Below are 21,087 nucleotides of genomic sequence, written 5' to 3'. Positions count from 1 at the left end.
TAGAAAAAGTGTTTCTTTCTTTTGAAACTCTGTTGAGAGGCAAGATGATTCAAGTGTTGACCAACAATACAGGCAAAGTTGTACCTGATCTCATGCCCACCATACGACTCTGGAACTTGCACATTCAGAGACACATCTTCATTTTCTCTGGCCATCTTCCTGGAGAAGAAAACATCCTTGCAGATGCTTTCAGCCAAAATACACATTTGAATCACAAGTGGAGGCTTTATCCCGACATACTCAAGCCCATTTTTCAACAGTGGAGTGTTCCCAAGATAGACCATTTTGCTTCAGCTCAAAATGCCAAGTGTGTAGATTTCCTCTCCAGGGCATGTCAAATTGGGAGGAGATGACTTCCTTTTCAGTTGGTACGGCCTTGCTCTGTATTTCTTACGAAGTGGCTCAAAAGGACCCTCCAACCTGGTCCCCCAAAGGGAGTTGCCGCCTCCAATGCTTTCCTGGTTGGTGTGTTGATTGAAGACATTTGCCGTGGGCCTACTTGGTCCCAACCTATGATTTTATTTCAAATTACAGAGTGGACCTGAGGTCCCACACTGATACTGTGTTTGGAAAACTTGTACAGTGTGCCCACGCCATACACGGGCGCACTATATGTGGCTTCCCACTTATGCAGAAGCCATGCGACAATCTAAACAATGGTGTGTGTGCCTGCGCGCACCACACCGCAGCCGCATTATCATGTCTTTCTGGTTCACATGGATGGCTGCATTGGCATCCTATGGAAGTGGTGGGTTTCGGCACAAAGCCTATTATATAGGGTTGCTGGGCGGGGGGGTACTTCTAAAACTCTTCAAAATGCTATAGAACATGCTAAGAGGCATTGTGCAGGTGCAGGATAACCCATTTGTGTGAGTTCCATATTACCATTTGAAGAACTACAATTACAGGTGTGCAACCTGCCCGTCTTCCATTTGTTTGCAAATATGAGAATAATGTCACAGGCCTACATGTTAGAGCAGTTCTAAAGACTGTTTAGTTAATGTTCACCTTCAAACAACCACATCTTATCTGAAGTCAAGAAATCCTTGATCTTCAGTCACACACAACTGCTTAACAACCCAGGACACCACAGTTAATCATAGCTTCCCATTCTGCCTGAACAAGAACTATGGTTAATGGATTTTAAACACACACTACACTTGATCTTAGCCAAAAGGCCAAAACCAGGATACAAACCAGAATACAAAAACTAATGTTATTTTTTATAAATAAACAAATAACATGATTCATCATGTTTCTGAATAACATTTTGGCCAAGGAAAGTGCCTCCTAGTGATTTATCATTTTAAACTTTAATTTAAAAAAAATTAAAACAAAACTCAGAGAAAATTAATATTGATACAAAACTACAGTATTTCATATCAAGACTTGTTCGAAGCTGTTAATCTTTGTTTACCAGTTTGGATATAACAGGAAGTTATAGTTAATTACAACTTCTTGTATGCTCACCTGTAAATAAGTAAAAAAATAAAGTGAAGCAGCTGCATGCAGGGTCCTGAACCTTGGGTGCACCTAAACTTTTAAAGCCAAGATTTGATAATTAAAACAGGGCCTCATTACATGAAATACAATGAAAATTAGAACTGTGCTATAGAATGCTGCTGCTGTTTATTACCATTGTTAAAAATCCATCCTTTCCAAAAATTTACTTGGAATACAATGCAAGGTAAGGCAGAGGATGAGTGGAGTTGGGGATGCGCACCATTCACAGCATATGTGTACACAGAGGGGATAAGTATGCATGGATGGGGGAGATGTCTTCAACAGCTTAACCCTCTGCACATTTATTTGCAAGTAAGTGCTTTAAATCCAGTTGCTAGTCCCAGCTAACATAGACCAATTAAATCAATGTGAACTTGGTATGTCAACACTTAGGTAAGTACCACTGATTCAGTGTGTGTACTGTAGTTGAGATTTGCACTGGGGTTTGGAACCATATTCTCAATTTCATGTTTAGTGAGGGATTCTGGAGCTGTGGGCTACATTCAGGAGACAACTAGTGAGAGCTTCTCACCTCTCCAGCACTGTGCATCCCATCTCTTCCTGAGTCTATTTTTTCCCTTTCAGACAAAATCAGAACTTGGAAGTAAGTCTGCTGGGTGAAAATACATATATTTGAACTGGCCTTTGCTATGGTGGAGAGAGAATTGTGGACTATAAATAGTGCATCATATTAATTGTTATAGTGAAATCATTCTGATTTTCTATCTATGGTCCAATGGTTTGTTTAGGCTATTTGTTGTCTTGATGCAACTTGTCCCTCTGTGTGTGTGCGCGCGCACACACACACACACACACACAGCAAGTGAATCTATCCATCTGGTATGTTTTGCTATCATTTCTCACAGCTCTGTGTTTTGTCCCCCCTCCCCACCCCCAGGTGTACAGCAGCATGGAGCACCTATCCCAGCATGAGCAGAAGACTCCCAGCGTCACCAAGCGGGATCAGAGCAACAAGCACAAGGACGAGAAGCTAAGCAAAAGGGAAAGCCTGGGCAGTTTCACTCTTCGAGACAAGAGCTGGCGCACCAACTCCCCAGAAATGTGAGTCTCAGTGGCTATTTCTTTCTCAGACCTGCAGGGATCTTGGATTTAGGGGGTGGGAACAGGAGAGACTAGAGAGTTCTATTCTGCCTCTAAATCTGACAGACCATTCCAGCAAATGGGGCATACAGAACGTTCTAGGATTCTAGCCCTGTCCTCTACCCCCAGGTATTTGGAGCTGTCTGGTGTTAGTCAGCAGTGAACAATAATATTCTTTCATATATCCTGAGGACTTAACCATAAAAACTAGAGCTCTACGTGATGAGTAAAGATTGCTTAGTCCAGTGCTTCTCAGGATATGGGGGCCTGGCAGATTTATTTTTCTAATATGCCAAGGACCACACCATATTACCATCGGCCCTTCTTATACACAGATTTTTAAATGCATGAATTCAAGCATCCATGGTTTGAAAATGTTCAAAAAAAGTATAAATTTCAAATATCAAACCCTGATTTTCCAATTGTTATAAGGCCCACCATTTTGTTATGTCATTATATTTAATGGGACTTGAGCATCCACGGATTTTGTTATCCATGGGGGATCTTGGAACCAACCCCCAGTGTATAACAAGGGTCCACTGTAGTATCCATTGGCTACAACTTTTTATTTCTTTCCTAGAAACTCAGCAGGGACTGGCAACCAATGGCTCATGGACCAACACTGGCCCATTTACTACCCCTTTGAGTAGCACTGGTTTAGTCAATTCATCATCCATCTAATCAAAATAAATTGATTTAGCAATTACATTAAAGCATATTTTTGTAACATTATTGGAGTATCCTTTGCTGAGGTTTTATTGTGCAATTGCCCTGCCTCAAACACAGGATCTTGAGGCCATTTGTCACAGTTCTGTCACATATAGAAGTCCAACTGTAACATCTCTTGGCCCGACCTTCCACCCACCCACTCACTTTAACAGCCAGCAGCCAGATGAGGCAAAGGAGATCTGCGGATCAGGGTGCAAGGAGTATGACATTTCCAGTCCCCTCCTGCAAGCAAGCAAGGCTGCGATTAGGAACAGTGGCACAACCTTTCTGGATGGTTAGGGGGTTAGAAATGTAATCCTCTTTACACCCAGATTGGCAGATGAACAGACCTCCTTCACTCATTGTGACTGTTGGCTGTTAAGATGAGTTTGGGGGCCTTTACAGTCATGATAATAGTGTCATGATCATGACTACATAGTGTTACTGAATACAGAGCAGTTATGGATCTGTAACTCTAGATTACAAATCTGTAACTGAAACACAGAATACCAGCCCATATCTTTTGGTCTTTAAAGAGAAATTTGTTTTTCTAATTTTTCATTCCATTCTACAGATTTCTATCTACTAGATGCAAAACAGTCTCAAAGGCAACCTGGAAAAATTCCTAAACTGTAGACCCAACATTTAAAATTCATGTTAACTTATTACATTTGGACAAATAAAAATATAGGGGTTGATGGCCTGATTGCAGCCCTAATAAAAACAAGCTGAGTTCTAGTGAACTTCCATAGAGTCTTAGAGTTGGAAGGGATTCAGATGAAGCCCTGGATGGTATTTTCTGAAGTTTGGGGGGCTTGCTTATTTTTCTTTTTCAGGAAGCGTCTCTCTGCCTCAGAGTCTTCATACACGGAGAGTGATTCAAGCCCTCCACTGGGTGCACGCCGGCGTTTTTCTGCCCTGATGGACACCAACCGTTTTGCTGTGCCACTAGAAAGTGAGAATGAGACCCTTGGCAAGGGAACCATGAAGGCTCCCACAGAAAATGGGCCCATGGCACCCTCATCCCAGGCTGAAAACAAGGAGACCAAAGAGGGAGCAACAGGAGAAACTGGACAGTGTCCCACCCCTGTGGAGACTGACATAGGTGAGCTGTAGGCTAGAGTGAGTCAGGATGGTCGCCCACAGAAGGCTCTTGCTCTGGTAGGTTAAGTAAAGAAGCCACTATGGAAGATTGATCCACATTTTCCAGAAATGTCAATAATGGCCTAAATAGATTCTTGGTGCATCACTCTCTTTTTCCATCTGTTTCCCTTGAGAAAAATCCTTTCTCTGTCCAACTGCTTGCAAGGAGATATGTTTTAGGTCAGACAGACCACATATCTTAGAGTAGGGAACAGTGCACGTGAAACCTAGTAGTTCAGTAGTGGGATTCAGTTAGTTCATTTCAGTATAAATCTCACTCCTACGGTTGGCCTCTGGGGGATTTTGCAGTAGAAGTTGCTCAATAAATAAATAAATAAATACGTAGTTGTTAGTTGTTACAGAGGATCCAGATATTTGTTTCCCTAGAAAACATATCTATTGGGGTGAAAACTGCATCTCTCCCTGCCTTCCACCATAGATACTACAGTGTGCCTTTGCTATCTGTGGAGATCCGTTGCCAATCCCTCCGCAGATAGTAAAAAAGCGAGACCTTAAGTCACATTCTTCTCAATTGCCGCTTCTCCCGCTTGTGTCACCGCATGCACGTGTGCCGATTGAGGGAGCAAGGGCTTGCCGTCCATGGAAGCTCAAACTGCAGATGGTAAACCCGTGCTTGGTGTGGGTGCACTGTATTTTTATTCTAGTGCTGTTTTAGCTTACTTAATGAGGCTGTGCACAGAAACGTTTCCTGGTGGATTGTAACTCATGGGTCAGGTCTTACTCTGCCACCTGCTGCTTTTTTAAAATATTGCTTCCCTTGACTAAAGATAGAGATGGTTTTGACTGGACAGTGCCTCCTCCATTTGTAGTATCAATGCCTGACACGATCCTCTTCCTGTCTCTGCCAATGTCATTTTGTAATGGTGAGGCTCCTTTTCAAAACAATGCCCCTTTCCTACAGCAGTGCCCTACCATTTCATTGAACTTTAAGAAAACCCCTTTTTAAAAACTGCCCATCTGTCTGTATAGGTAGTTATCCAATATAATTTTCTTGGGGCAGGCCTGTGCATGTGCACCTCAGGAATACACACACACATACAGAAACCATTTGATTTATTTTACAGTTATCTGTACAAGAAAACTCCCCTTTCTCCATGCAGTATGTCAAGTTGGGATTATACATGTCTGGCACTAAGTTGCTGATGGTGTAATACAAGGAATAATATGATGAGTATATGCCTGGGAGGTATAATTTGGATTGAAAGCCTGAGACAGCAGTTAGCAAGTACCTCTATCCTTCCAACTTGAGCTGCTCACAGCCTGAATGTGACATGTCCACCTCTGACCATTGTGGCAGGTATTTGGGCTTTGGTTGCAGCTGGGCAGTCACCCATTTTCTTTCCAGCAGCTATCAGCACAGTAAGTGTTCTGAGGATTACAAAAGCAAAATTACAGGACTTTCAAAAGAGTAGATGCTGCAGTTATTTCTGTTCTCAATTTGGAGTGTATAGGAAAATCTGCCAAGAGCTAGCATGCAGGCTGGAGCTATCCCATGTTGTCTGAGGTGTTGTAGCTACAGGCATCTTCAAAATCCTAAAAATGCAAGAGTTGTGTCTAAAAACCCCAGCTGTTGAGGCAGAACTCTTGATAAATGCTTAGGATCAGGTGGAAAGATTCATCTGCTGCTGGTTCACAGAAAGACAACAATGGCCAGGTGCAACCCCCTTCTGATAATAGGGGTTTTACCAAGCACCTTTGGGACATGTTTTGAGGAGGAGAAGTTGGGATCCCCTTGCATGGCATCCAAGTTATTTGCCATTTTTAATAAACAGTGATTTCTAAATTACTACAGCAGTCTTACAGCCCAAGACTCTGCTTAACGGCATGGCTTCACTCTGCAGCGTCTCACATTTTGCTCTGGCATTTTAATCTGATCGAGTTGGCAATCAAGAGGGGAGACAGCTTTGAAATTTACAGAAGCCAACAAGGGCAGTTTTGCAGCATTGCAATAGCAGGATCCAGTGTACTGAAAAGTCCTTACAGGTTTTTAAGGAAGACAGGTCATGATTTACTCATTCCTTTTCTCATTTTGATTTGGTGGTGACCACATTGGGTCTTGAGCCTAGGAGCCTGAACTTCACTGTAGCACTTTACTGGATGTTTTCCCCCACCCACTTATGGCCATACTTGTATAAGTCCATATCCCTCCTCTGGAATGACAAGGTACTTATGGGCAGAATTGCCCTGAATGATGGGGAGCTGAGAGGGGAATTCTATAGGCAGTGTTCCTGATGATATCCTCTGGGTTGTGGTGGTGGAGGTGGTGGTGGGTAGCCCCCCCTTCCCCTGTGATGGTGTCCTTCTAGCCCCATAGCCACTGTTTGAAGGCAGGGGTGGGGTCCCCCTCCGGAGTGTGGTCCTGTGACATAGGACTTGAGTCATCCTCCCTCTCTCTCCACTCCCCACTAGGCGATAAATCAAAAGCGGGTGAGCTACAGCCCCCAAAGGAGCTGGACCCATCAGCCCCCAAAGCTACCAATGACTTGGTGCTGCGTCGGGCCCGGCACCAACAGCTCTCAGGGGACTCCACGGCTGAGAAGCGCAGCTCCCGCACAGGGGGCAAGGTCATCAAATCTGCCTCAGCTACTGCGCTGTCCGTCATTATCCCCACAGGTACGGCCCTCCTCCTCTTGCCCCCCCCTGCACCCACCCCACTCCCACCCTGAACACGCCACCCCCACATTTGCAGATGCATCACCAACCTCACAAGAATGTCTTCTCACATTGAACCGACCCCCCACAGGCACACACCCTTTACTCTTGGCCCGGACACTGAATTTTCTCACACTGCCAACACCACCCTGTACCCTGCTATTATCCCATATCAGCCACACATTCTGCTCGTCCTTGCACAGAACTGCTGGCCCTTCCATCAGGCCTGCTTCTGTGGGATGTCTCCTGATCAAGCCCATCCAACCCCTCAGCACAAGGGCCATTGTCCCATGCTGGATAGGTGTCAACCCACCCTACTGAAGGTAACATTTTTCCCAGCACGGTCCCTGGCCTGCCCTCCACCCTACACAGCAGATTTCTTCCTTGCTGTCCTGCATGCTATCCCTGTCTCTTCCCTTAGTTGCTGGGCTGTGTGTATTCTGCAATAAAAAGAAGCCTGCCAAAATGAAAGTGGAATCCTGCAATCTGCAGTTTATGCAAATGAAAGAAATTTGCATGGCATTTTATTCACTGCATGATTTATATCTCCCAGCTTCTACTCTTCTGCATACTTTATGTTCCTTCTGTGACTCATGGGGGGAGAGGCAAGTAAAGCTTCTCAAGACACAATCCCCCCACCCTACCTCCAGTGACCACTGGGAATCTCATTCAGTCATCCCTCTGAGATTTCAAAAGCTGTAGAATGTCAAAAATATATCTGCAGCCATGGGAGCTAGAAACTTCTTTTCCATTTTAAACACAATCTGAACTCTGGAGCTGAATGTTGGCATGATGACATTCTGCAGCTTGTCATTGCACCATCACACAGCCCTTGTAGTTGCATCTCTCTAGCAGTACTCAATCCTGTGTGCTTAAGAAGAGAACAGGGACAGGGGAACAACTCAGGGACACTACTGCTGGGTAGCATTTTCCCTATCCAGCCAGAACAATACCCACTGGGTTTTATTTGCTTGTAGGACCTCTAGAAGCAAATAGCGCTGCCCCACTACTCAACTGCCCTAATGTAGTACACCCAAAGCTGTAGTCCTCATATGTACACTAAAATAACTCCTCCCACCCACCACCCATCCAAATGGTCTAGTTTTTGTAGTATTCCCTTGCTGCTAACAGGTTGAGAAGTGATTGAAAATATCAGAGGTCTCAGCAAGGCTGGCTGCAGAAAACAATTATAGGCTAGAGCAAGGAGGCTGAGAGCTAGGACTCCATTCTGGAAGGCAGAAAGTGCTGGTTTGTGCTTATCCCATGAAACTGGAAGGCTTCTCACTTACCCTTTCATTTTATCACTCTCTCTCCCCCTCTTTCTGCAGTGGAACAGCACAGCAGCCCATTGGCCAGTCCAATGTCCCCCCGTTCGCTCTCATCCAACCCTTCATCCCGGGATTCCTCACCATCACGGGACTATTCTCCAGCTGTAACTATCCTCCGCTCACCCATTACTATCCAGCGTTCGGGGAAGAAGTATGGTTTTACATTGCGCGCCATCCGGGTGTACATGGGTGACAGTGATGTCTATAGCGTGCACCATATTGTCTGGGTAAGCATGGCTGCATGGTAGAAGGGCATATTGGGTGGGCTGACTTGGTAGTGCACAATGGGAATGAGTCCCATAGGTACTTCATTTGCTTCAGCAAATGGGAGCCTATGGAAGCAGGCACTTGGAGGGCTATAGTTAAATCAGATATGATAGTTCTAAAATCTCTCTCTCTCTCTCTCTCTCTCTCTCTCCTATCCTGGCAGCATGTGGAGGAAGGAGGCCCAGCCCATGAGGCAGGCTTATGTGCTGGAGACCTCATCACCCACGTCAATGGAGAGCCAGTACATGGGTTGGTGCACACTGAGGTGGTGGAACTCATCCTGAAGGTAAGCAAGAAGTAGAGCAGGAAAGGATTGGAGTCTGATGGGACCCAGGCAAAATAGTGTCACTACTGTCCCACAGCTAGTTTTCTTCTCCCTCCCCTAGAGCGGAAACAAAGTGATGGTGACTACTACACCTTTTGAGAACACTTCCATCCGCATTGGACCAGCTCGCAAGAGCAGCTACAAGTCCAAGATGGCCAGGAGGAACAAACGGAGCACTACCAAGGAAGGCCAGGAGAGGTGAGCTATATGGAGAGGGGAACTGGGGAAGGGGAACAAAAACTCACATAATTTCAAAAAAATTCAAAATTTCGTCCAAACATTTGGACAAAAGAATAGCGGGTATGCATATTAGATTTGCAGGTAACACCAAATTAGTAGGAGTAGCTAATACCCCAGAGGAGATGATCAAAATTCAAAATGATCTTAATAGATTAGAAAGCTGGGCCAAAACTAACAAAATGAATTTCATCAGGGAGAAATGTAAGGTACTGCACTTATGAAGTACATAGATACAGAATGGGGCACATGTGGCTTAAGAACAGTACATATGAAAGAGATCTAGGAGTCCTAGTAGACCACAAGTTGAACATCAGTCATCAGTGTGGTGCAGCAGCTAATGCGATTCTGTGCTGCATCAATAAAAGTATAGCATCTAGATTAAGGGAAGTAATAGTGCCACTCTATTCTGCTTTGGTCAAGCTTCACCTGGAATACTGTGTCCAGTTCTGGGCACCACAATTTAAAAAGGATGTTGACAAGTTGGAGCATGTCCAGGGGAGGGTGACCAAAATGGTGAAGGATCTGGAAACCATGAAGCCCTATGAAGAGAGACTTAGGGAGCTGGGTATATTTATCCTGGTGAAGAGATGATTAAGAGGGGACATGATAGCCCTGTTTAAGTATTTGAAGGGGTGTCATACTGAGCATGGAGCAAGCTTGTTTCCTGCTGCTCCAGAGAATAGGACCTGGAACAAGCTACAGGAAAAAAGGTTCTACATTATTAGAAGGAACCTCCTGATAGTAAGAGCTGTTCAACAATGAAACACACAACCTTGGAATGTGGTGAAATCTCCTCCTTTGGAGGTTATTAAACAGTCTGGATGGCTATTTTTTGGGGATGCTTTGATTGTGAGTTCCTGCATGGCAGGGGGGTTGGACTGGATGGCCCTTGGGGTCTCTTCCAACTTTATGATTCAATGATTCTATGTGAACATAGTTTGCTGAATACAACTGGATCCTTAGGTAACCCTCTTCCTTCCTTCCTTGCCAGTAAGAAGCGCAGCTCCCTGTTCCGCAAGATCACCAAGCAGTCAAACCTGCTGCACACCAGCCGCAGCTTGTCATCCCTGAACCGCTCACTCTCCTCCAGTGACAGCTTGCCTGGTTCACCCACCCATGGCTTGAGTGCCCGTTCACCCACTCAGAGCCTGCGCTCCACACCAGACTCTGCCTACCTAGGTAGGAGACCTGAATTTGGTGGAGGACAGGATGGCCATAGCGGGGACATTTATTTCTAAGCAGTCAGTCCTTGTGGGAAGGTTGAGCTAATTGTTTAGTATACTGGGAATGCTTGAGTCTTTTCCCATGGAGAGAGAACTAGGACTGAGCTGGAGATTAATAATAATAATAATAATAATAATAATAATAATAAATTTTATTTATATTTTCCCGCTTCTCCCAGGTGGATCAAAGCGGGATTACAACCTGATAAAAATATACAAATCTCGTCAATAAAATACAATATGATACAGTTAAAACAATAAGCTTCATCAAAGCTAATTAGAGTAATTAAACTAATTCTATCTAGGCGGTGGTGGGATAGAGTTGTTTCAATCTTAGTTGGTAGGATGGGATGGTATTTCTTAGATGAGGTCGAGTGAGTAGGCTCATTGGAAGAGAATTTTCTTGACTTCTCCCCTGAAAGCCTCCAAGGAGGCAGCCAGCCAGATCTCCTGTGGGAGACTGTTCCACAATTTGAGAGCTATTGCATGGAAAGCTCGTTGGGAAGTTGACACCAGCCTGTTTTTTCGTATTTCCAGGCAGTACTTCCCAGATATTCTGAGAGTGCGGGGCAGATTGTGTAGTGAGAGGTGTTCCCGCAAGTAACTCGGGCCCAAGCCATATAGGGCTTTATAGGTAATAACCAACACCTTGTATTGCGCCTGGAAGCTGATTGGCAGCCAGTGAAGATCTTTTAAGATTGGTGTTATATGGTCAGACTTTGTCGACTGAGTAATTAATATGGCTGCTGCATTTTGAAACAGTTGAAGCTTCCAAACTTGGTACAAGGGTAGCCCCATGTAAAGCACATTACAGAAATATAAACGAGAGATTACCAGAGCATGTACCACTTGCTTCAAGGTCCTTTCAGTATAGGTAGGGACGCAGTTGGCATATCAACCGAAGTTGGTACCAAGCACTCCTGGCCATCACATCTACCTGAGATGACAATTGTAGGGACGGCTCCAGGAGTACTCCCAAACTGCGAACTTCAGGGGAAGTGTGACCCTGTCAAGGACAGAATGATAAATCTTCCCCGGACCTAGGGTACCTATCGCGAGTACCTCCGTTTTCTCTGGATTCAACCTGAGTTTGTTTTCCCTCATCCAGCCCATTACCGACCCAAGGCAGGCTTCAGAGGAGAGATGCCATCCTTAGTCAATGCATCAGTCAGAGACATAGAGAAATTAATCTGGGTGTCATCAGCGTACTGATAACACCACGCCCCATGTCTCCGGATGATCTCACCCAGTAGCTTCATGTAAATGTTAAAACAGGGATTAGCGTCTGGTTCTCACCAAGCTTGGACAGAGGTGGCATGAGAGGTGGGGAGTCACTCCATGGGGTCCTGACAGCTCTTTAGTACCACCTAGTGGGAACCCCAATAGAGGAAACAGTGGCTTTGGCAAAGGTTTCCTAAGCCACTGAAAGCTACATACTGATTATGATAATCACCTACAAGCCTTCCTGGTAGACTGTGAAGGATCATAGGATCAGCACTGGAGGCTCAGTTCTCATGGAAAGAGCTCTTTTGCAAAGGCTAAGCAATTTGGCATCTTGGGTTTGGGGTGGATTGTAAGGAATGGGTGGTGCAGGTCTGCTTTCTGTAGGTCAGATTTAAGAACCTAATGATAAATAACAATTCTGCTTCAGATCTAAAGTTTATCATCAATTTAGCAGTTTGTTTTCAACAGCATGGCCCCACAATTATCCCAGGGAATATCTACAAGAAGAATAGGAAGGTACCTGATTTATTTGAAGGCTGCCTAGGCCGCTGCCCAATCAAGAGACTGGAGACAAGCAGCAGAGGATACCTGTCCGCAAGCTCAACCTTCCTCATGTTTGCCTTTGGGAGATGCTGGCTGTGGGAGTTTTTGCAGTTCCACAGATCTGGAGGGAACTAGGCTGGGTAAGGCTGACTTAGAGCAGTAGAAAAGCACCCTGTCTTCACAGTGTGAGCAGCTCTAGTGAGTCTGAAGGAAGGGTGAGGGCCTGTGTCCCTCTCTAGATAGACTTCTGCTTGGGTCTCTGAGCAACAGAGGGGTTTTTCTTGGTGTATCTTGAGCTGCCTGTTCCCTTTGTTCCTTCTTAGGTGCCTCTTCGCAAAGCAGTTCCCCAGCCTCCAGCACACCCAACTCACCAGCCACTTCATCCCACCACATGCGACCCAGTACGCTGCATGGCCTGTCTCCCAAACTACATCGCCAGTATCGCTCTGCTCGCTGCAAGTCAGCCGGAAACATCCCCCTCTCGCCCCTGGCACACACACCTTCCCCCACACAGTCCTCACCACCGCCGTTGCCCGGGCACACTGTGGGCAGTTCCAACACCACACAGAGCTTCCCAGCTAAGCTCCACTCCTCGCCGCCTGTGGTGCGTCCCCGTCCAAAGAGCGCCGAGCCACCTCGCTCTCCACTCCTGAAGCGGGTACAGTCAGCTGAGAAACTCGGCTCCCCACTCAGCTCTGAGAAGAAGGTGGTGGTGAGGAAGCACAGCCTGGAGGTGGTGCACTCTGAATATCGCAAAGACTTCTATGGTGAGCCTGGTCTCCACAGCCTGGCCGAGTCAGATGGTGAGAGCCCCAGTGAATCGGGGACTCCCAAGCCACTGGCAACCCGGCGCCTGGGCCGGCAGGAATCCCCACTTAGTTTTGGGGTAGGAGATGGGGAAGCAAGTGCTGCTGAGACCAGTATCAAGACAAGGGCACAAGAATCTCTGGCTGGGGACTGCCGACGGAGTCAAGCAGTGCAGACAGAGGAGGCTTTTGCAGGAGCAAATCGAGCCCTGGCGAAGGCCCTGAGCCCCGTTCAAGAGCACGAGCAAGGACGGAAAGGCAGTGGGGAGGCAGAGCTGGTCCCACAGGGGCCTGTCCCTATCGTGCTGGAGCCCAAGGAAAGCCAGGAGCCCAACACTCCAAGGAAGCCCACCTTAGAGCACCCCCAGGACAAGGCTGGCTCACCCAAGGAGAAATGGATCCTGGAAGTGGTGGAAGAGCACACCACTCTGGGAACCTGCGCCAAGACCCCCAGTTGCTTGTGCCCAGAAGGAACCAAGAATGGACTGAAGCGAGGTTCAACAGAAGCCAAGGGGAAACGGGCAAAAGAAGAGGTGCCTGTATTGGGGTCAGGGAGCAAGTGTGCAGGGGACACCCTTCGGCCCTCACCACCTACACTGGAAAAAAAGGGGGCAGCACACTGAAGGTTTGCCTTTCTCACTGTACTAGCCACCAGGACCATAGTCCCAAAATGCCAACCCTGTCTTTGCCTTCCAATCTCAGTGGTGGTGGCTGTGGCAGTGGCAGTGGCAGTGGCAGCAGCAGAGGGGGGTAGGGTTGCGAGGTCCCTACCCCACCAAAACTGGAGAGGATTGGTCCTTAAAGTTCCCTGTAAATATGAAGGGCAGAGGCAATGATATCTCCCCTGTCCCCTGGCAATCGTCCCTCTCCCACCTACAAATGGCATATCCGGTGGTTAGGCCATGTAAAGTATCTATACATAACTCTCGCTATATATATTATATTATATTATTTATATAAATATATATATATATATATATATGAGCAAGACTACTCTATACATGAAAAGGTTAATACTGTGATCACACCCATCCAAAAATCTACTCCCCATGCTTCAGGTTACTCCTTGAAGTATGTTGGGGGGTTTTTAAGATGGGGGAATGGATGTGTAGAGGAAAAATTACTAAAACTGGAACACATATACCAAGTTAAGTTTGAATGCAGAAGATTTTGCTGAATTCACAAAGTGCAAAAAGCAAAAACCAATAAACCCCAGTTGTAATTCTTGTTGCATCTGGATCGTTGCATGCAAGGTTTGCATGCAAAAGGGGGTGTTCAGCTCTTCATGCAAATTTGTCATTGATCAATTGAGATCAGGATGTAGCAGTCCAGGGAGGTGACAGGTTAACTCTTGTGGCATTACCAGGCTGGTATCACAGCAGCTGCAAACAAACAAGCTCCACTTTTCACAACCAAAGTCAGGCCACACCCTGCTTTGCTCATAGCAAATGTGGCAAGCAAGTTAATTTTTTCTCTTTGTATTTAGTGAGATGAGGAGCAGAATACTTGAATTTGTTATTTTGTTTTTCTAATTGCATCCTTCAAGTGAGCCATTTAAACACTGGATATAACTTTCTAGCAAAGTAAATTGCTCCTCTGTCAGTTCCCAGGATTGTAAACCTTTATTGGCTAAATCAGAGCTAAGCTGTGATAGTACTTCAAGGGGGGGAGGAGGGAGGAATTCTACCAGAGGCTGCCTTAACCAGAAATCAAGATGGATGTGGTCCTCGCAGGTGGGATACAATGAAAAGGGGAGATGGAGAGATCTGGCCCAAGGAACAACATGTCAAGCCCAGTCGCAATGGGATTTGTACTGGAGAGCTCCACAGGGGAGTGCATGCTGTCTGAAGTAATGGAAGGGTGATGCCATGTGGATTTTCCACTTCCGGCACCAAAATGCCTTCAGTTGGCCTTTACACAGGTTTTGCAAGTAGGCAGGTTTGATCCTTGGCACCCCCAATTAAAAGGAATCAGGTAGCAGATATGAGAAGTGTCCTTCTCTGAGACTGTGGAGATGTGCGGCCAGTAGAAGGTCTTTCACCAGATTAACAGTGTGGCCTGGTATAAGGCAACTACCTAAGAGGGAAACTGGACCTTATGACATACGAATTTTTACAATCGAGTGTCTATCAGGCACAACCCTATGCAGATTTGCAGTCTTTGTGAACAGGCTGTCCTTAGACTGTGATGTTACTATTGAAAGACTTCATTGATGATTTTTAAAGGTAAAGGTTGCAATACTGCAGCCTGAACTCATGGTGGAGCACAACCTGGAAGTGCATTGCAACTCCATTTTAGAGGAGAAAGCCATTTTCCAGAATCTTAGTTATTTTAAAAAAAATATTTCCCACTCGTTTTGTTTTGTTTGGAGAGCTTGAAGGAGCCTGCCTAGACTATTCCATGTTCTCCCAGAAGAAGCCCAAGTAGAGCAGCTGTGAACAGGGGCGTAGCATCAGACCTGCCACACAAGATGAGCCCCCCTTAGCCATTTGGTGTGTGCTTGATCTTTAATATGTATAGCTACTGTAACAGACTTTAGTCCACTTGGCTCTTGCACTTTGGTGGCTAGAACGTAGACCAGAAGGGAGGGTGAAAGCACACTTCATAGACGGCAGCCTGCAATAAAGAGGTGTCTATGGCAGATACAATATGGCTAGCACCATTGTCAGACAGTGGTTGAGTTGGCAGCATCTGCAGCAGATAGCTATTCTCTTCCAGCTATCACTTGATCAAAACACATGAGGCCTGCTGTGCTGCCAAGTCATGCTTTTGTTTCATTAATCTTTGCAGACAGTGATGTCATGCATCATAGTGCTGCAAGTTGTCAAGATCACTGTGGTATCTGTCTAGGTGTGCAGCCACGATCTTAGAGCAAGTCTACTGTTATTAGGCAGTTCAGTCCACTGTGCTGAGGTTGTTAGGTTTCGAAAGGCTGAGATTCCCAGATTCAGAGTAGAGCCTGGTGAACTGGTGAAGAGTAGGGCGCCTTCGGCTGCTCAGTCTGCTTTTCAACCCTTGCCTAAATGTTACAAATATAGGGGAAGGATTTTTCCACTAGAGGTCCTGTTGAGCCTGAAAAATCTAAGAAAGGAGCTAAAATCTCAGAAATATTTGGGTGACATTGTTGTATCTATTATTATATATAGCTATGACTTTATTCATTTATATCCCACCTTTCTCCCATGGGACCATTGAACCCAGAGACTTGGTGACCCTACCACAAATGGTAAAATCACATCATACCCATTAGGGTTAAAGCAAATGTGGTCTTGATGGCAACATCTCAAAACAACAGATCCAGTTTTTGCTTGGCCCAGGCACCAGTCTCTCCTTCCTCACCAGTGCTTTCCCAACCAGTTGTCTCTGAAAGTAGAGGAACACTCTATGCAATCATTAGCTGATCGGTAAAGGATTTTTTCCCCTTCTCTTCCCCCCACCCTCCAAATTTCTTTTCTATTATCCTGCCCTTGTTAACCCATCCATCACGATAAAACCTGCTTGTTTTCTTGAAGAGAGCTGGATCTTTGCCACTGGAATATAATACCATCCAAGGAGACCTCGCAACCCTGGCCATCAGGGTCTTGAATCATCTTTACCTGCTGGCTTGAGTGCAAAATTGTGTTGTAAAGCACCCAGCAAACCCCGGTTTTGGGCAAGTGGGATGTGTTCGGCTTGGTGGGGCTCAAGCTGCATGGGCTGGGTTGGCTGGCCCATATTCTTTCATTCTCTACAAACCTGAGATCTAGTTCAGTGGGTAGGCATTGCATTTGCTGTAGGTGTGGCTTCAAAAGCAGCAAACAAGTGTTTTTGAGTGCCATAACTCCTAAACTGTGATGGGGCAGATGGACCTAGCGAACACGAGTTGGGAGAACATTTTATCTACAAGATTCCTTTTCTTCCCCAGTTTGGAGCCGGCAAAGGCCATAGTCACAACAGAAGTCACTTGGAAAGCAGGAGGAAAACCCCAGTCACTGCAAGCTCTCGCCCAAGTCTGCGTACCTTGCAAAGGAGAGCGTTATACAAGTATTCTGACATGCATGAGTGCTTGGTGAAACTCCCCATATTCCTGTCATTTCAGTGAAGGTATTGCCCACTTCCCACCACACACACATAAAGGAAGTGGGCAGCCACATAATCTCTTTGCAGAGGTGTCTTCTGGGCCATCCAATCTGTCTCCTGATCTTATTAAGGCAGACACATTGTCATGTTAATAAACCAACCTGTACAGCATCTGTGGTGTTCACCTTCTCTAATTGCAAGCGTATGTGATTGGGAGGGAATGTGTGTGTGGTAAACTGGTTGGGAATGAGGATATCCCTACTGTCTTTTCTCCAAAGGTCCAGAGAGGTAAGCAAGGCCACTGAAGATATGATTTGGAATGAGGTACCATCACCCCCTGGTTGAGGTTGTGGCACCTAACGCAAATAGAGTTGCTTCAGCTTGGGCATAACCACAGGCCACGGCAGCCAGGGTTTCCCTAGGTCCGAGCTGCTTTCTCTTCCTTTCGCATGTGCTGCCCAAATCACATGGCTCCATAACAATTTCCCCTCTTCAGCCTCATGCCTCCTCCTCCCTGTACGGGCCTGGCTTTCATCCAGCAGCCTACTGCCCGTTGGTTATATAACAGCCAAGGCATTGTGCCAGGAGGTTAGTATTACAAACAAGGCAACCATTGTGCACGTGAGATTCGTCTCACACAGCCCTCGCTGCCAGGACAAGGAAACCAGGGCAGAGTCACCTCCGTGGCAGCCAGGGCCCTCCCTGCTGCCAGGTTTCTTTCTATGGGTCTCAGCAGCTGGAGCCCAGGCTGCCATTTCTGTATCAAAGCAGCAAAGCAAGATAAATCTACGCCTCAGAATTTAGGGTTCATTTTCTTGTATGGTCCGGTTAACTAGACTCTATTCCTCTCCTCTATTTTAGGACTTAAAGAGAATGATTTTTCAGTCCCTGCACATTCAGAACTCTACTACCCAGATGTGTAAAGCAAGCATTTCCCCATGCCGAAGTGCCCCTATCGAGCCTCTAGACCCCCTCCAACCATTATGTAGGGCCAAACTGTGGACATGGCACTCCATTGCATGATGACTGATGAATGGAGGAGAGCTGTAGTCGATCCTAAGGGAAACATTGTTATCCTCTGCTGCTACTCGTCTCCAGTGCTCAAAACACACAAGAACAGGCCTCCTCAATGCTTCTGCTGGCTGGAGGTGATTGTGGTGTCGTCAACAACCCATCAAGTGGGGAGAGGTCCATCTGGGAAAGGCTGCATTGTACTGAGGCATTGCCTTGGTCCTTCCATTTTAAGGGATCTCCCTGTTACCTCAGAAACAGAAAAGTTACCTTACATCCACCACCCTCATCCCCAAATACGTTTTTGATATACAAGTATACCCTCTGTATCTGTGAATCCTGCATCTATGGATTCTGCATCTATGGGATTGAATCCCCACAAAAGTCCCAGAAGCAAACCTTGATTTTGCCTTTTTATATTCTACTATGCCATTGTGTATAATGGGACTTAAGCACTATGGATTTGATATCCACCTAATGCTTGTGTATGTGTATCCTGGAACCAAACCCCAGTGAATTCCAAGCAAAAACCATATACAGTGGACCCTTGTTATGCACTGAGGTTCAGTTTCAAGCTCCCCTGTGGATAACATAATCTGTGGATGCTCAAGTCCCATTAAATACAGTATAATGACATAGCAAAATGGTGTCCCTTATAAAAATGAAAAATCAAGGTTTGATATTTGAAATTTATACTTTTTTTGAACATTTTCAAACCGTAGATACTTGAATCCGTGTATAAGAAGAGCTGACTGTATACAAGAAGGTGGTGGTTTTGGGGTACCATTAAGAATGTATGCAATGCCCAAGAATTGATCCATACAGACGTCATCCTGGATAAGGCAACCAAAGAGAAATGGGAATCATGAGAGTGCATTTCTATGAGGTTTGGGTGGGAATTATATCCCATGTTAATTCCTAGGAAGGCAGGTGTCATTAGGAGCACCAAGCTCAGATACCAAAATGGTTTGCTCTGCCCTTGTAACCAAGATTCTGTGTTAGAGGTGTGCGAACCCTCAGCACAATCCTTCACCCATTGAGCTTCCCAGACAGCTTCAGAATGCTGTTGACATTGGAAATGTGAAGGAGAGGTGCTTGAAGACTGTATTCCCCCAATTAAAAACTATCAGGACATAAACAGTGCATGTATCTCCCACCTATTTACCGGATATTATTGGTGAACTGATGTCGATATCCTACATCACTTAAGCATATCTTAAAGGTCCCCAAGTAGACTTACAGTTCACAATCCCTTTGTTTAATACCAATTAGTGTAACCCATGTGGATCAATGATCACCGCACATTGTTGACAACCCATTATGCAACTGCAGTGTGCAAAGACAATGGGCATTCACACAGTAGTTTGTGTAGCGTAATACACTACTGTATGCACGTCCCACAACCACAACTCATTTTAGGCCACTGTCAACTAGATATGACTACTGAGCATTCTCCCCCCAAAAATTGTTTCACATGCAGAGCATAAGTTATGCTTGCATATGTTACTATCTGGATGCCAGCTGGAGAATCTGTTCTCACAGTTGGGAGATGATGGCACATATGGTGGTACCTATTCCAGCATGATTAATATAAAGGCTAAGGGCAGAATGAGCTGCATCAGTAGAAGTATAGTGTCTAGATCATGGGAAGTAATAATGCCACTCTATTCTGCTCTGGTCAGGCCTCACCTGGAATACTGTGTCCAGTTCTGGGCACCACAATTCAAAAAGGACGTTGAGAAATGAGCGTGTCCAAAGGAGGGTGACTAAAATGGTGAAAGATCTGGAAACTATGCCTTATGAGGAAAGACTTAGGGTGCTGGGTATAGTTAGCCTGGAAAAAGGACGGTTAAGGGGTAATATGATAGCCGTATTTAAGTATTTGAAGGGGTGTCACATTAAGGATGGAGCAAGCTTGTTTTCTGCTGCTCCAGAGACTAGAAGACGGAACAATGGATGCAAGCTCCAGGAACAAAGATTCAACCTCAACATTAGGAGGGACTTTCTGACAGTAAGAGCTATTAGACAGTAGAACACATTCCCTCAGACTGTGGTAGGGTCTCCTTTCTTGGAGGTCTTTAAATAGAGGCTGGATGCCCATCTGACAGGGATGCTTTGATGGTGATTTCCTGCATGGCAGGGGATTGGATTGGATGGCCCTTGTGGTCTCTTCCAACTCTACAATTCTATCATTCTATTATTTTATGTACATATTGTCTGCTTGCAACCACGATTTCACTTAAAAATGAAGTTCCTTAACCAAACCAAAAGAATGTGCAAAACAAGAATTCCTGAGCAAAATGATTCAATTAAGAGCAACATTTCCACAAGGGTGCCAATTAAGATGAGGCCCACTCATCTTGATGAAGGTGCAGCTGCGTCTTGGGAGACACCCACTAAATACAGGAGATCAACTTCTCAAAAAATGACTCAGCAATGCTTGGAAGGCAGTGGCTTCAGAGAATAAAAGGTGACCAGGCAGTCACCTGGATCCCGCCAGTCAGTGGGGATGACTTCATCCAGTTACTGGGTCAATCATCTTTACTTAGTTCAGACAGTAGCTGCCATCTCATAACCCAACTTACCTTCCAAGGAGCTTCCAAGGAACAGGGAGACACCAGAACCAAAATAAATAGCCTACTAAAGAGAACATTTGTAATATCTACTCCATAGTCTTTGTTGTATGGGCACTGACTGATCTACTTCCCAAACCAATCATTCTGGTCCTGAATGTTTCTGAGTTTCATTGTCTACTATGTAATAACACAATTATATGCTGGTGTCTTTCCCCCCACTTTAAGAGGTTTTCAGTACAAATATCACAAAGGAAGCTAGTTCCACAGTCCATCTTTATACTAGTGTTTTGCGAAATGTTTATACTAGCATTTTACCAAATTGTAGCTTTTCCCACTCTACTAACACCTCAGGTAGGC

The 21,087-nt window shown here is 45.5% G+C and overlaps 1 protein-coding gene across 3 annotated transcripts in view; it reads left to right on the top strand.

The window, feature by feature from the left end:
• Positions 1-17,314, top strand: part of MAST1 (microtubule associated serine/threonine kinase 1) — a 120,590-nt gene extending 103,276 nt beyond the window's left edge. For 2 of the 3 annotated variants that reach the window (XM_042451373.1, XM_042451372.1), the window contains 8 exons: positions 2,402-2,565; positions 4,149-4,417; positions 6,886-7,089; positions 8,457-8,683; positions 8,887-9,009; positions 9,110-9,246; positions 10,280-10,467; positions 12,602-17,314. In XM_042451373.1, coding sequence (XP_042307307.1) covers positions 2,402-2,565; positions 4,149-4,417; positions 6,886-7,089; positions 8,457-8,683; positions 8,887-9,009; positions 9,110-9,246; positions 10,280-10,467; positions 12,602-13,707 — 2,418 coding nt within the window. In that variant the 3' untranslated portion in view covers positions 13,708-17,314. The remainder of the gene's footprint in view (positions 1-2,401; positions 2,566-4,148; positions 4,418-6,885; positions 7,090-8,456; positions 8,684-8,886; positions 9,010-9,109; positions 9,247-10,279; positions 10,468-12,601) is intronic. The other variant, XM_042451374.1, reaches the window with a different exon arrangement.
• The last annotated feature ends 3,773 nt before the right edge of the window (positions 17,315-21,087 follow it).

Source organism: Sceloporus undulatus, chromosome 2 (assembly GCF_019175285.1).
Source record: "Sceloporus undulatus isolate JIND9_A2432 ecotype Alabama chromosome 2, SceUnd_v1.1, whole genome shotgun sequence".
Classification (NCBI taxonomy): Eukaryota; Metazoa; Chordata; class Lepidosauria; order Squamata; family Phrynosomatidae; genus Sceloporus; species Sceloporus undulatus.
The sequence above is the reverse complement of the archived record's forward strand: the minus strand, read 5'-3'. Positions and strand labels throughout refer to the sequence as shown.